This window comes from Amphiura filiformis, unplaced genomic scaffold, assembly GCF_039555335.1.
Source record: "Amphiura filiformis unplaced genomic scaffold, Afil_fr2py scaffold_24, whole genome shotgun sequence".
In the NCBI taxonomy this organism is placed as follows: domain Eukaryota; kingdom Metazoa; phylum Echinodermata; class Ophiuroidea; order Amphilepidida; family Amphiuridae; genus Amphiura; species Amphiura filiformis.
The window spans coordinates 426,918-442,922 of record NW_027305488.1 but is presented as its reverse complement, the minus strand read 5'-3'; the positions used below and the strand labels follow the sequence as shown (position 1 = coordinate 442,922).

Genomic DNA, 16,005 nt, shown 5'->3' with positions numbered 1-16,005 from the left:
GTAATTGCAGTGATAAATTTGCTTTTTAATCTTAAATCTTATATCGTATGTTCTAGAAACATCACAATTTATCATCATTAACTTTGTAATTTCTGATATAATACTATATAATTTATGAACTGTTAATTGGTCTTGTTTTCTTAGATGGTTTCTTTCATCGGGTACTTGTACACTTCGCACGTTGGTCATCTCAGCACACAGATAAAGCCCCCGAGCTGTATTACCGATTTTGTAAATCCTTTGTAGGCCCTGAGAACAATAGACATATGTGCTCTCTGCAGATGATTCAAAGTAGTAAAAAGAACAGTGCATGCATTAAGGTATGATTTAATTAATCCTACATCACTTTAAAACTGAAAACTATGAGATATTTAGCTAATTAATCACAATTTGTGTAATAGAAAAAGTATCAAAATGTTTGATACAAAGAAATACCAAATATACATTTTTAACAAGCAGTAAGCATTGCTAACTCATTGGTGCTAATCATTTTTTATAGTTGTAAATTTTTATAGTTGTTTTATAAGCTGTGAGTTGGCATCAAGTTATTTTGCTGAATGGTTCTTTCTTTCAAACAGCCCTCATTTGCTGGTTAAGTATTTATATTCTTTTAGATGTCTCTTTAAAGAAACATTGGTATGATTGGGTAAAATCATATTTCTGTCATTATAGATTATGCTCAAGAAAGTAGCTAAACATGGGAACAAGTCAGGAAGTAGTACAGGTGAACCAGATCCAGAAGTATGCACAACGGTACGTAATTAATACATCTATTGATATGCACATATCAAATGCAACCCTGGCCCCTGGATACCCGGGTAAACACCTGGCCAGTCCTAGATCCTCCTGGGCAAAATCTTGAGCCACTATCTGGCCCCCATCAGGGGCAAATATCCGATACAAACCGATGCAAACCCCGGGTATTTGATGGCCCAAGTTCCCGGCCCTGGGCATTGGATATAGTCATGCGGGTCCAAAATTTGGCAGGTACAATGTATGTCTTCAATGGAGTGAGGTTTCTTCGCATAGGGCAGATCTTGTAGCTATTATACTGTAGATCATCCGGTTGTTAAACTATATGATGTGGGCCCCAGACACTGATAAAGACCTCAGCATCGCTGGATTTAGCTGTTTTTGTTGACTTGGAACTATTGCCATGTTTAAAGACTGTTGTCTGACATGGTGTTTATTATATAGGCCTAATGCCATGGTCTAACAGCATGCATCCAACACTTCACTTTTATTATGCACTTTTCATGCATTACAGTGGCAAGGGGGACGAGACAAGAGGGTGTCCCTCTAATTTTGTTGTGCCACCACTACTATTATGAAGGCTTGTGTCTTTGTTTTAAATATTTTTACAAAGCATGAATGGTCGAAAAATGCTGGGAATAAACCGGGAATATCGTATATTGATAGGGCCTTCATGTAAGCCAATATGATTAAAAACCATAGTTAATATGTTAAAATACACAAATCAACTGCATTACATCTGTCCAGGATACGGGAGTGGCGAATTTTCGATCTTTGCATGTAAGCCTTAACATTTTAAGCACATAATATCATAGGCCTATATAAGATTTTTTGATGTCAATCCAAAATGCAACTTCCAATTACGAGGCTATTCTCCCATCCAACTTACCTTTTAACTTGTTTTTAAAATCAAATGGCCATCTATTGTGTGACAAAATTGGTCAAACTTTTGGCACACAAGTTATTAATTTTGTTTCTTGGTGTTGCCATTTTGGATATTATTTAACATCCTTTCAACGGTTTGTGATTAATGATTTTGTTACACGCTCCAACAAGAAAATATATATAGCTTGGAAAATCTGACATATTAACACAAGACATTGAAATAAATTTTTATATCATACACCTATAACTCAATGGATTATTAATATATATCCATGGCAAACCCTGGCTCAAGTATGGCCAAATGCATAGCATTCCCCGGCCCATAAATGCAGGCATCCCTTCAGCAAACCACGGCAATGTTCATGGACCATTTTACTGGTTGGAAACCCCGAGTAAGTTACGACCCAATCCCAGCTCTCACCGGGTAAAGTCACAGATCAAATTCCCAGGGTTTTGGCCGACGTTATGTCTTATACCAGTCCGGGCCAACACCCAGCTCCCCCAGGACAAATTTTGAGTCAAATCCCGGGTCACATGATGTCAAGTCCGGACCATCCTGGGTACCCAGGGGCCGGGGTTGCAATGGACAGTTGCATTAGTCAGTAGCCTGCAAAGCACCATCTTAATAAGACAGTTGTAATTTTGGAGCAGCATGAAGAATATTCAGGGTAGTTGCATAATCTATTTCTCCCTACCCTAACCCTAGTTACCCTTAACCTACCCTACCAATAACCCTAATTAATCCTAACCCGATAGCCTAACCTGATTTTGTTGGGAGGGGGCAGACTAGATTCTACAATTACGCCACATATTCTTTACATGTAGACTGCATTGCATCAGTCAAATGACCATACCAACATTCAGGCTATAGCTAGATACGCCCAGCTTCAAATCCATAGAGGGAACACTGGATTAATTAGAAAGTAATGAGATATATGTATCATAAAACATAAAATTAATTTGTTTGCAACAAAGATATATTTGTATAAACTAAGTATGGCAAGAAAAGAGTGTTGAGACACTTAATTTGAATAGGGTAATATAAACCAGCTGTAAGAATTCTCAAACCATTTGTATTTAGGTTATATATGTTGGTACCAATTTGACATGATTTGTTTCAAATATATGACAGGAAGAAATTCTGTATAAACAATTCATATGAATAATTAAAATAACAAAAGTCTATAAATACTAATTGTATATCATTCAGGTGTTTGAATTCATGAGTAAGACATTACATGAGCTAAGAGACAAGTGGGCCAAAGGCATCAAGTACACAATGACTGTGGGCTGTGTGGCTTGCAGGGAAGAAGGGAAACAAAGACTTCACCTAATACCGATGGAAGAGTGTGGCAGTGGCTCATATCTCTGTAGAAATACAGATACAGAGATTCCTGCAACACGACTGTACTGGAAAGCAGACACTGGTGAGTTCTCACTAAATTCAAAATGTCTAAATGCAACGGTTCCCAACCATTGTACCACAAGGGTCTACACCACTAATGCATTCCCCTATAATTATGTTGCTGTAAAAGTCAGCTATTGAAATGTAATTTTCTCAGCTATAAATCGACTGGTTGCTTCAAAAGTCAAAGATATTTATAAGTAGTGACAAAAGATGAAAAAAGTATATAGTAAAGGCTAAAATGTTGAGATAAACCTGTCAAATGGGATCAGTGTTTTGTAAGTGCTTTGACCTGAATCCACCTTACTATAGTAAATTTGTATCTCTCAAATGCCACAAAATTTGCTCAACTTAATATAACACAAAGAATTAAGAAAGTAATGTCAACTCAATTAGTCCTGGAATAGGCCCTTATTTTATGATTTGATTTCGAATTTGCAGCAAAATACATATATTCATAGAATGTTATTTGTCTCAATTTGGCCAGGGCAACTGCTGCCAATTCACCTGCTAGGTTACTTTATTTAGTGGTGTTACAGTGACTGGATTCACAAGGTCACCATACTACACAGGAATTATATTAGGGACATATGACACAATTTTGACAAGGAGTATTGCTCTGACTTGCACAGAATGGGTCACATTGAAAGAGAAAGGTTGGGAACCCATGCATAGTATGTAATTTATTAATTCAACTTGAGAATTATGGAAAAACAACTGCAGTGAATAGGTAATATAATTGTGATATGATATTACTTGTTCATTGTTGACTCAATAAGCAAACAACATTTTTGGCAAAATAGGCAGATAGGCTTCAGTTTACCAACAAAAAGCATGGGATGTTCACCAGAAAGGTTTAGTATTGCCTTGATGCAATATGGCCTGCTGGACATAATTGGCATTGCCTTTATATTCACAGTAATGTCTGTTCCATCTTGCCAAAATATTTCATTTGTGAAACATGAATCTGTTGTACTGATATTATTCTGTTCATTTTTTGTTTGGTAACTAATATACAGGTGTATCATCCTCAACTGAAAACCCAACACCAAAGCAAGGTGAGATTATGATAGTGGATGTACGTTAATTTGTTCCTTGTCCTGTTTTTTTTTACAAAGGCAATAAAATGTGAAGCAAATTAATATGATTTACTTATTTCAATGGAATGTGTTACATGTTGCATTAAAGAGAGAGAGAAGTAGATCATTGGTGAATACCTCCAGCATAGATAACCTTCAGAGCTCTACCAGACATCAATATGATGTGCATTCATGGATCATTGGTGAATACCTCCAGCATAGATAACCTTCAGAGCTCTACCAGACATCAATATGATGTGCATTCATGGATCATTGGTGAATACCTCCAGCATAGATAACCTTCAGAGCTCTACCAGACATCAATATGATGTGCATTCATGGATCATTGGTGAATACCTCCAGCATAGATAACCTTCAGAGCTCTACCAGACATCAATATGATGTGCATTCATGGATCATTGGTGAATACCTCCAGCATAGATAACCTTCAGAGCTCTACCAGACATCAATATGATGTGCATTCATGGATCATTGGTGAATACCTCCAGCATAGATAACCTTCAGAGCTCTACCAGACATCAATATGATGTGCATTCATGGATCATTGGTGAATACCTCCAGCATAGATAACCTTCAGAGCTCTACCAGACATCAATATGATGTGCATTCATGGATCATTGGTGAATACCTCCAGCATAGATAACCTTCAGAGCTCTACCAGACATCAATATGATGTGCATTCATGGATCATTGGTGAATAGATAACCTTCAGAGCTCTACCAGACATCAATATGATGTGCATTCATGGATCATTGGTGAATACCTCCAGCATAGATAACCTTCAGAGCTCTACCAGACATCAATATGATGTGCATTCATGGATCATTGGTGAATACCTCCAGCATAGATAACCTTCAGAGCTCTACCAGACATCAATATGATGTGCATTCATGGATCATTGGTGAATACCTCCAGCATAGATAACCTTCAGAGCTCTACCAGACATCAATATGATGTGCATTCATGGATCATTGGTGAATACCTCCAGCATAGATAACCTTCAGAGCTCTACCAGACATCAATATGATGTGCATTCATGGATCATTGGTGAATACCTCTAGCATAGATAACCTTCAGAGCTCTACCAGCCACCAATATGATGTGCATTCATGCTGTATTTCTCTTTGAAGGCAACTTAGTTGTACTTTATTTGGCTGACTCTTGAGATCCCTGGATTGCAGACCAGGCTATTTTGTTTAAACCCACTCATGGTCACTTCCCTCAAGAGTTATTAAATTTAGATTTTGGTAGTATAATGGCATATCTTCTGAAAGGCTTCAAATGGTATAACTACCGAAATGTTTGCATACTTTGTCTTTTGGTTAAACTCTGCCTCTGCTCCCACTCAATGTTGGACAAAGCCATATTGTCCACAGATCCGTAAGACCCTGCAACATTGAAAGATGGAGAAGGGTGGACACCAGAAATTTTGTTCGGGGGAATTATGTGGCAAAGCAAAGTGAATTAAAGGGGGGGAGTAAAAAATTGTGACATTTATACAAAATTGTGGCAAAATTTTTATTGGGGTCAAAGGGGCAGGAGGATGGAGCAAGATCGCTGACTGAGTGGCATCAAATAATAAGTAATTGTCTGAAACAATGTGTAACAAAATTGGACCAGGTGTGTGGAACAAAATAAGCTACAATAACTTTTCTAATATCGTAATGATTTTTATTATTTTTTAATATTGGCGTGATAGGGGCTCGAAAATATTGAGAGAGAAAAAATCAGGACTCAGCGGGATTGAACCCCGGTCGCTGGATTACCGGTCCAGAGCTTTACCACTGTAGTACCTGAGTTCACAGTCGGTACTCGGGCAATCTCAACTTAAAGTCCCCATGATAACTCTCTCATTTATTTATTTTATTTATTTATAACATTCGGCCGAAGCCAGGCTAATCCCAATAGTGCTCAGAGGCTACTAAATTTAAGGGACGCCATCCGGATATGATGGGACAGGGATATGGGAAGAGGTCCGATTTTAGATGCAGGAGGAAAACCGAGCACCCGGAGAAAAACCTGCGAGGGACGAGCATGGATCGGCAACCAAACTCACATGTGGCGCCGCGGGGAATTGAACCCCAGCCACAGTGGTGAGAAGCGAGTGAGAAGACCACTACACTAACCCGCCCTCCCAATTGTGTCTCAGCGGCCAAATATATATTAAATAATGAAGAAAGAGGCGGCCTATATGCTTCACCCTAGCAGGGCGTAAGACAATGCGAAACACAAATTAATAAAATCTATTTCTCGGGCTTGCATCGTTTATCCTCGCATATATTAATTTGTGTTTCGCATTGTCTTACGCCCTGCTAGGGTGAAGCATATAGGCCGCCTCATTATTTTTTAATATTGTTAGAAAACAATTTCTTTACTAAAGTCTTGGTGGGTGACTTGGAACTTCTGGACCTTTTAGGTTGCTATATAACTGACAGCCATGTGGCTGTTGGGCTGCAGCCATGTGGCTGTTGGGTTGGTAGTACATGTATTGCAATAATAGCCTGCTCAGTAAGACCCAGGTATGTTAGGCAGGTAAAAATGTATTTTTATTAGTACTTGCTGAACAGGCTAGTGCCAAATAAGTTTTACACCTTTCTACATATACTGAGCACAAAAGGTATCCGAACACTTAAAGAGTTAACAGCACAGCAGGATTTATTCATAAAGTGTTACACAAGCTCAGCATTTTATGCCATGACATGCATAATCCATGATATTTAAAGTGTCCAACTCGCCAAGGTCTAGCTGACCATCTAAAAGAACATTGTGATATATGTAAGGACATGGTTACCTGCCCAAATCCTAGTATGAACATTTAGTAATTGTTGGTATTTAGTTCCTGCATAAACCTGCCAGTTGACCAGGCCAATGATGATAGACCTTTAAAACAAAAGCCATTTCTTGAAGATATTGACTAAATTACAAAATAAAGTAGTTGATAGATGGATTTTGTTCTGCGTAGTTTGATACCTCATTTGGTATGATATATTGACTTTATTTTCCTAACTCATAGCAATTTAAATAAAAGAGAGCTTTTCAAAAGTGAACAAAATTTGCATTCACTTTTCCCTTGAAGCACAACGAAGTGAGCGTTTGTCCAAATGGTAGCAGAAATCACCTTGAAGGAGGAAATGTCTAAATTTTGACCAGTTGTCATTCAAATGCATTTAGCTTAGTGGAATAAAATTGTATCATGCCGAATAAGGTATCAAAGTATGCAGAACAATATTCTCCATTTATCGACTACTGTATTTTTGAATTTAGTTTTAGTGTCTTTAAGACATTGCTTTTGTTTGAAGTGTTTGAATACTTTTTGTGCACAGTAAAAGATAACTTGTCATCTGTATGGCACTCATCGATGTGTCTGATCAATTGATATCTTTCCTTTTTATTATATTTGATTACAGGTCGCCACGTCATGATATCATACAGCTGGGGTTCAAGAAAAGAAGGTTTCCCATGTCAAAAGCGCATGGTAACACTGAGAGATGAATTGCAGACAGCTGGTTTTCAAGTTTGGCTTGATGTAGATGAGATGCGTGAGTTAAAACTTAGATTGCTACATAACAATACAGATCTACTTTCTCTAATTATATGGATTAGTCATTCAGAACATAGAATATAAGCATTCCTACCATCTGATTGATTTGGTTCTTGATTCAAGGCACCAAATGCCAAAAGCAGAAAGCATGCTATGATCTATCAGAATATCTTGACACTTCAGGAGCTTTATTTCACCTTTTTGCTGTAATTTTGCGAAAAATTTGTTGATTTTGCCCCCCCCCCTCCTGAAATTTACTTTGCCCCCTCAATGCCCCCCCCCCCCGGCTTAGAATTCCTGGCGCCACCACTATTCAAAGCAATATCAAAGAATGATGGACATTTCCAAGCCAACTGAAACCAAAGATGAATACATTTCAAATTGTTTCAAAAACTTAAAGTTTGGTTTCATATTAGTTAGAATTGACCAAGTACATAAATGAAGTTATTAATTTACATATTGATGGTTTTAAAATGTTTGTTTAAACTTTTGGTAGTATATATTTTTGAATTAAATAATTGTGCATGTTTTGGTAACAAGTGTTGCTCTTTACTCTTTGTCATGCATGCCAGGGGTCAGTCAGGACCCTGTTGTTCTTGATCGACTCTACAACCCTGTATATGATTTTATGCTTTGTTTGTTCCATAGTTACTAAGTGAATCAGTTTGAGTTACAAAGGGTAACTACAGTATATTTGATATCCAGGAATTGAGATATGATCTTCCATAAACCATAAAATTTTTAACATGGAAAAACAGTAGCAGGACCTCAGGTTTACAAGACATGTGCCTTAACCACTTAGCCACGGGAGCTGCAATTTAATTGGATCTATAAGCAGTCACTATCTCCTCCCCACAAGTAGCCCATAGGTAGTAGCTAGGGCCGTAAATACGAGAAATAAATTGCCATCCTCCCTGTATAGGAAATATAACATGGAACTAGAAGGCTATATATTTGTACACAAATACGGCTATACCCGCATGTTATCGGTGTACCCAAACTTACAGGCCTTATTTGCTGAGGACTTAAAATAAAGAAATTGTAAAAAGTCGCCCAATTGGGTAGAAAGTGAAAGTCCAAGTCACAAGCTTTAATTTATTGTAGGTTGCACTCTCGTAGCACTTAAAATAAAGAAATTGTAAAAAGTCCCCTCCCAGGGGAGGCTGTTGTCAGTCTCTCTTACTCACAGTGAGGCTATGCAATATGATTAGGGGGAAACTATTCCAGAGGGAGCATGTAAATTAAATGGAACAGCCATTTCAGAGGGAGTATGTAAATTAAACGGAACAGCCTTTTTTGAGGCCATTTCAGAGGGAGTATGTTAATTAAATGGAACAGCCAATGGGTATGTAATTTAACTGGAACAGCCTCAACGCTTCACGCTGGTATTTCCAATTATGATATAATACGATCTGTCTGTTTAGTCCTACGTGTGTGGGGTGGATGGGTGTGTGGGTGTTAGTAACAATATACTCAGGTGTTACAAATTCTTTGATGAGAAACGGCCCACCCTTTGTTTTAAAATTTGGGGCCCTTGGGCCCATAATATTTGACATATGACTTATATGAGGCCCATGTACATAATTATGTTGAAGTATAATTCTCTAGTGCTATCAGTAGACTCAAGCTGGCCACTGTAGCTACTCTATTTACTGAGTATTTACTTTTAGCGTTTGGGGCCCTGGGGCCAATATTATGTGATATATGGGGCTCATATGTACATATAACAATGTAATTCTCAGGTGCAATCTGTGTACAAACTCTGAGCCATAAAGCCGGCCGGCCCTTTGTTTTAACATTTGGGGCCCTGGGCCCAATATATATGACTTATGGAGCTCATGTACATATGTTGAAGTATGATTCTCAAGTGCTATCAGTAGACTCAAGCTGGGCATTGTAGCTGCTTTATTTACTGAGTAACGGCCGGCCCTATATTTTAGCGTTTGGGGCCCTGGGGCCCATATTATGTGTCATATGGGGTTATACCTATGACAATATAATACTAAAGACATATCTGTGTACCAAATCTGAACCCTGTAGCTACTTTATTTGCTGAGAAATGGCCGGCCCTTTGTTTTAACATTTGGGCTCCTGGGGCCCCTAGCCTTGTACATCTGGGGCCACAATGGGCAAAAGGCACATCTACAACTTAGGGCCCATACATATGCCACATATGAGCCCTAGTGATCTTGTACTTTTAGAACTAGGCTTGTCAATCTGTTGCACCATATTTTAACATTTGGGCCCCTGGGGCCCATAATATATAACATATGGGGCTCTTGTATATTTGTAAATATAGAGTACCCCTATGGCTATCAGTGTACCAACTCAGGGCTCTGAGGCTCCTTCATTTGATGAGAAATGGCGTGCTTTGTATTTTCACATTTGGGCCCCTGGGGCCCGTGACCTTTGACCTCTGGGGCCAAGATGGGTAAAAGGCACTTCTACGGTGTAGGGCCCATAAGTGTACCAAATATGGGCCCAAGGGCCTTTGTAGTTTTAGCGCTAGCCTTGACAGAATGATGTGTTTGATGGAGAAGGAGGAGGAGAAGAAACCACAGAATAAGACTAGAAGGCTATATATTTGTACACAAATACGGCTATACCCGCATGTTATCGGTGTACCCAAACTTACAGTCCTTATTTGCTGCACTCTCGTGCAAATAAAGAACTTGTAAAAAGTCCCCTCCCATGGGAGTTGTCTCTCCATAGATTGCCGTTGTCAGTCTCTCTTATTCACAGTGAGGCTATACAATATGATTAGGGGAAAACTATTCCAGAGGGAGTATGTAAATTAAATGGAACAGCCATTTCAGAGGGAGTATGTAAATTAAACAGAACAGCCTATTTTGGGACCATTTCAGAGGGAGTATGTAAATTAAATGGAACAGCCAATGGGTATGTAATTTAAGTGGAACAGCCTTAAGGCTTCACGCTGGTATTTCCAATTATTATATTAATAATTATAATACGGATATGTCTGTTTAGTCCCTACGTGTGTGGGGGAGAGGGTATTGGGGTGTTAGTAACAATATAATTCTCAGGTGCTACTGTGTACAAATTCTGAGCCCGGAAGCTGCTTTATTTGATGAGAAACTGCCGGCCCTTTGTTTTAACATTTGGGGCCCTGGGGCCCATAATATTTGACTTATGAGGTCCATGGACATTTATGTTGAAGTTTAATTCTCTAGTGCTATCAGTAGACTCAAGCTGGGCACTGTAGCTGCTTTATTTACTGAGTAACGGCCGGCCCTATGTTTTAGCGATTTGGGGCCCTGGGGCCCATATAATGTGATATATGGGGCTCACATGTACATATAACAATGTGATTTTAAGATGCAATATGTGTACTAACTCTGAGACCTAAAGCTGCTTTATTTACAGAGTAACGGCCGGCCCTATGTTTTAGCGTTTGGGGCCCAGGGCCCATATTATGTGACATATGGGGTTCATATATACATATGAAAATATAATACTGAAGACCTATCTGTGTACCAAATCTGAGCCCTGTAGCTACTTTATTTGCTGAGAAACGGCCGGCCCTTTGTTTTAACCTTTGGGCCCCTGGGGCCTCTAGCCTTGTACATCTGGGGCCAAAATGGGCAAAAGGCACATCTACAATTTAGGGCTTATACATGTGCAACATATGAGCCCTAGTGCCCTTGTAGCTTTAGAGCTAGGCTTGTCAATCTGTTGGCCCATATTTTTTGGGGCCCATAATATATAACATATGGGGCTCATGTATACTTGTATTTATATAGTACCCCTGGGGCTATCAGTGTACCAACTCATGGCCCTGAGGTTGCTCCATCTGATGAGAAACGGCATGGTTTGTGTTTTTACATTTGGGCCCCTGGGGCCCGGGACCTTTGCCCTCTGGGGGCGGGATGGGCAAAAGGCACAGCTACGGGGTAGGGCCCATAAGTATACCACATATGGGCCCTGGGGCCCTTGTAGTTTTAGCGCTAGCCTTGACAGAATGATGTGTTTGATAGGAGGAGAAGGAGAACTAGAAGGCTATATATTTGTACACAAATACGGCTATACCCGCATGTTATCGGTGTACCCAAACTTACAGTCCTTATTTGCTGAGAACTTAAAATAAACAAATTGTAAAAAGTCGCCCAATTGGGCAGAAAATGTGAAAAAGTGAAAGTCCAAGTCACAAGCTTTAATTGAATGTAGGTTGCACTGTCGTAGCACTTAAAATAAAGAAATTGTAAAAAGTCCCCTCCCAGGGGAGTCGTCTCTCTAATTACTCTCCATAGGTTGCTGCTGTCAGTCTCTCTTACTCACAGTATGGCTATGCAATATGATTGGGGAAACTATTCCAGAGGGAGTATGTAAATTAAATGGAACAGCCATTTCAGAGGGAGTATGTAAATTAAACGGAACAGCCTTTTTGTGGTCATTTCAGAGGAGTGTGTAAATTAAATGGAACAGCCAATGGGTATGTAATTTAACTGGAACAGCCTCAGCGTTGATGTCATCTATATTATAATTACGCTATTCTCTGTGGATCTGTTTAGTCCTACGTGTATGGGGTGGGTGTTAGTAACAATATAATTCTCAGGTGCAATCTGTGTACAAACTCTGAGCCCTGAAGCTGCTTAATTTGATGAGAAACAACCGGCCCTTTGTTTAAACATTTGGGGCCCTGGGGCCCATAGTATTTGACTTATGAGGCTCATGAACATATATTGAAGTATAATTCTCTGGTGCTCTCAGTAGACTCAAGCTGGGTACTGTAGCTGCTTTATTTACTGAGTAACGGCCGGCCCTATGTTTTAGCGTTTGGGGCCCTGGGGCCCATATGTGACATATGGGGCTCATATGTACATATAACAATGTAATTCCCAGGTGCAATCTGTGTACAAACTCTGAGCCCTGAAGGTGCTTTATTTGAAGAGAAACGGCCGGCCCTTTGTTTTAACATTTGGGGCCCTGGGGCCCATAATATTTGACTTATGGAGCTCATTTACATATGGTGAAGTATAATTCTCAAGTGTTATCAGTACACTCAAGCGGGGCATTGTAGCTGCTTTATTTACTGAGTAACGGCCGGCCCTATGTTTTAGCATTTGGGCCCTGGGACCCATATTATGTGACATATTGGAGTTATATATACATATGACAATATAATACTAAAGACCTATCTGTGTACCAAATCTGAACCCCGTAGCTACCTTATTTGCTGAGAAACGGCCGGCCCTTTGTTTTAACATTTGGGCTCCTGGGGCCCCTAGCCTTGTACATCTGGGGCCAAAATAGGCAAAAGGCACATCTACAATTTAGGGCTCATACATGTGCCACATATGAGCCCTAGTGCCCTTGTAGCTTTAGAGCTAGCCTTGTCAATATGTTGCTCCTTATTTTTAACATTTGGGGCCCTGGGGCCCATAATATATAACATATGGGGCTCATGTATACTTGTATGTATAGAGTACCCATGGGGTTATCAGTGTACCAACTCAGAGCCCTGAGGCTGCTTCATCTGATAAGAAACGGCATGATTTGTGTTTTTACCTTTCGACCCCTGGGGCCAGTGACCTTTGACCTCTGGGGCGAGATGGGCAAAGGCACATCTGACGGGTAGGGCCCATAAGTGTACCACATATGGGCCCTGGGGCCCTTGTAGTTTTAGCGCTAGCCTTGACAGAATGATGTGTTTGATGGAAGGAAAAGGAGAAGGAGGAGGAGGAGGAGGAGGAGGAGAAGAAACCACAGGATGGGAAGATACCCTGCATGCTATTGCATGCGGGTATAAGGAGAAGGAGATGGAGAAGAAACCACAGAATGGGAAGATACCCTGCATGCGCTGCATGCGGGTATAAATATACCCGTCCATGCTTCGCATGCGGGTATAAAAACAGTGGCATGATCAATGGTAATTAATTTTCCACCATGTTCGCCACTGCAAATAATTAAGAAGACAAGTAGAAAAAGTGATCCCGCCTGGGAATCGAACCCACAGGACCTGTGCCTTACAAGACCTGTGCCTTAACCACTTGGCTACGGGAGCTTTGTAATTAGGCTGATTGCACTTCAGACCTAATTATAAGCAGTCGCTTAAATTTGTCTCCCCTACAGGGAGGATGGCAATTTATTTCTCGTATATACGGCCCTAGCTACTATGGGCTAAAATATGTTTATTATAAAAAATTTTACTTTTGTTCCACAGGGGGGAACATGGATGATCATATGGCAGAAGCTGTTGATGGCGCTTTTGTCATTCTTCTCTGCTATTCGAAGGACTACCAAAGGAGCGAAAACTGCAAAAAAGGTATGCCTAGTACATGTATGTGATTGGTTTTTGTTTAAACATAAGGTCTTTTAACCCTTTTATTGGGTAGATTTTTTCTGTACTACATCATTTTTTTCAAGTAAAGCCAATTTCATGTTTTATACCTGCAGTATGTTTGTTGGGGTATTTTGTTTGTCAGGGTGTGTGCATACATGTTTACTTGCAACCAACAACACAAACAAGACTTGTTGCATTCAAACCGAGGACCCAGCTGTAAATGAGCACCATCCTTGGTTTGCAGGGATCTGCAGTAGGTCCCAATTGCACATAAAAAAATGCACTATAAATCCTAGATTTTGGTCCTTGGATTGGCGTCAATTTAGACATACTCGGTTGTCCGGCAATACACAATGTCCATGGATACCGACAGGCATCTGGGGTGTGTGTGGGAGCACACAAGTAAACATCATTAAACAAATCAATTGTTGATTGAGGATTAAACTTTAGAACCAAACATAAACATTTATTCCTATTGTTATTATTTACAGAGGCCCAGTATGCAAAGTACAAAAGTAAACCAATCATCCCCTTGAAATTTGACGAGCACAGACCTGACGGCTGGTTAGGACTTCTAATCTGCAGCTTACTCTATCATGATGTACAGTCTGACAACGCCATATCGGCAAACTTGCCTGGCATCATAAGAGACATCCGGGGCTATCCTGAAGGTAGGCACCAAGAGCAAGTATTTAATATTTTTAAATGAGTGTTTACTTTTATGAGTTCAAGTTGGAGTTAGGGTTACATTTCAGAGTTCGATTTAGGGTTAGAATTACAATTTAGAGTTGCATTTTAGAGTTAGAGTTGTACTTTGAGTTTGATTAAGAGTTAGAGTTGTATTTAGAGTTAGAGTTACAAGTTAAAGTTGCTGGTGACAATTTAGAGTTAATTACCGTCAGTACATTTTTACAGTTGTGGTAAACAATGTTGTGGATCAGGATAATTACAATGAGAACTATAACCTCAGATTGAGATACTTCAAATATGTTTCAACAGTCTTTGTATATATGCAACTACTTTATTATGATATTGTGATATAATTTTGTATCATGTTCACAGATTTGTTCTTGGCTCTTATGTTCAATATTACCATGATTACACCATACAAAGATATAGAAAACTTTACAAGAACTAGGCACATATTCGGAGCATGTATTAGTTAACAATAGCAGCATCTAACAGCAGGTATTCTTGGGAGATGGTCCACTATAAAATTAAATGGATTTGTCTAGATGGGTCTGTGTTCTCCTTGTGAGTCGTTCAGTGTATAAAGCCAAAGCCCGGGAACCAAAAGCATACCTGCCAACAGTCCTGATTTTCCCGGGAGAGTCCCGATTTCCTAGTCTAAATGTCCTCTAATTTCTAGACTTCCATGTCAAAAATAAATAAATTGCAAATTTTTAATGATTTTAATAATAAATGACGTTCTGCACCGTCTGAGGAGATTTTCCGACTAATTGACCGCAACACTTCTGAAAATGAGTAGCCATTCATGAATCCCACTGGAATGGTCCTAATCACACTGAAATGTATCGGGCCATGCTGTTGTTATAATAAATAATCCCTAGACAATAGTCACACTGCAAATACCAAGAGTAACGATGGAAATGGCTAGAGTAACGCAGAAAATGGTTTTCAGTGTGATTTTCAGTGTCAAAATTTATTTAGCAAAGAAAAACATATGTATAGCACAGTAACGGTATGTTCACACACGAGTTGCGGATACCCAATGTATATGTGATATTTTTTTATTTGGCGTCTAAGCTCATATAAAGGGGTCACTTCCAGCATAAAACAAAAAAAATAAAACAAAACCTTCAAAATGCCCCTTCTGTCACAAATAACATGGCAGGGTGATGCCATGTGCACACATGCATTGACCTTATAGCCAATGTCTATGGGGTTTTCATAGATTTTTGGGTCAAAGGTCATTATAAGGGGTCACAACATGCAACATGGCTGTGTTTGTGGTCTTCTTAGATTATTAATACACAGATTGGAATTTTCCATGCCTGTG

At 39.5% G+C, this 16,005-nt stretch overlaps 1 protein-coding gene across 1 annotated transcript in view; it reads left to right on the top strand.

Moving 5' to 3' along the window:
- LOC140143625 (diacylglycerol kinase beta-like) overlaps window positions 1-16,005 on the top strand; it is a 48,247-nt gene that overhangs the window by 628 nt on the left and 31,614 nt on the right. The window contains exons 3-9 of the mRNA XM_072165441.1: window positions 145-320; window positions 673-753; window positions 2,849-3,065; window positions 4,063-4,101; window positions 7,551-7,682; window positions 13,866-13,967; window positions 14,477-14,656. Coding sequence (XP_072021542.1) covers window positions 145-320; window positions 673-753; window positions 2,849-3,065; window positions 4,063-4,101; window positions 7,551-7,682; window positions 13,866-13,967; window positions 14,477-14,656 — 927 coding nt within the window. The remainder of the gene's footprint in view (window positions 1-144; window positions 321-672; window positions 754-2,848; window positions 3,066-4,062; window positions 4,102-7,550; window positions 7,683-13,865; window positions 13,968-14,476; window positions 14,657-16,005) is intronic.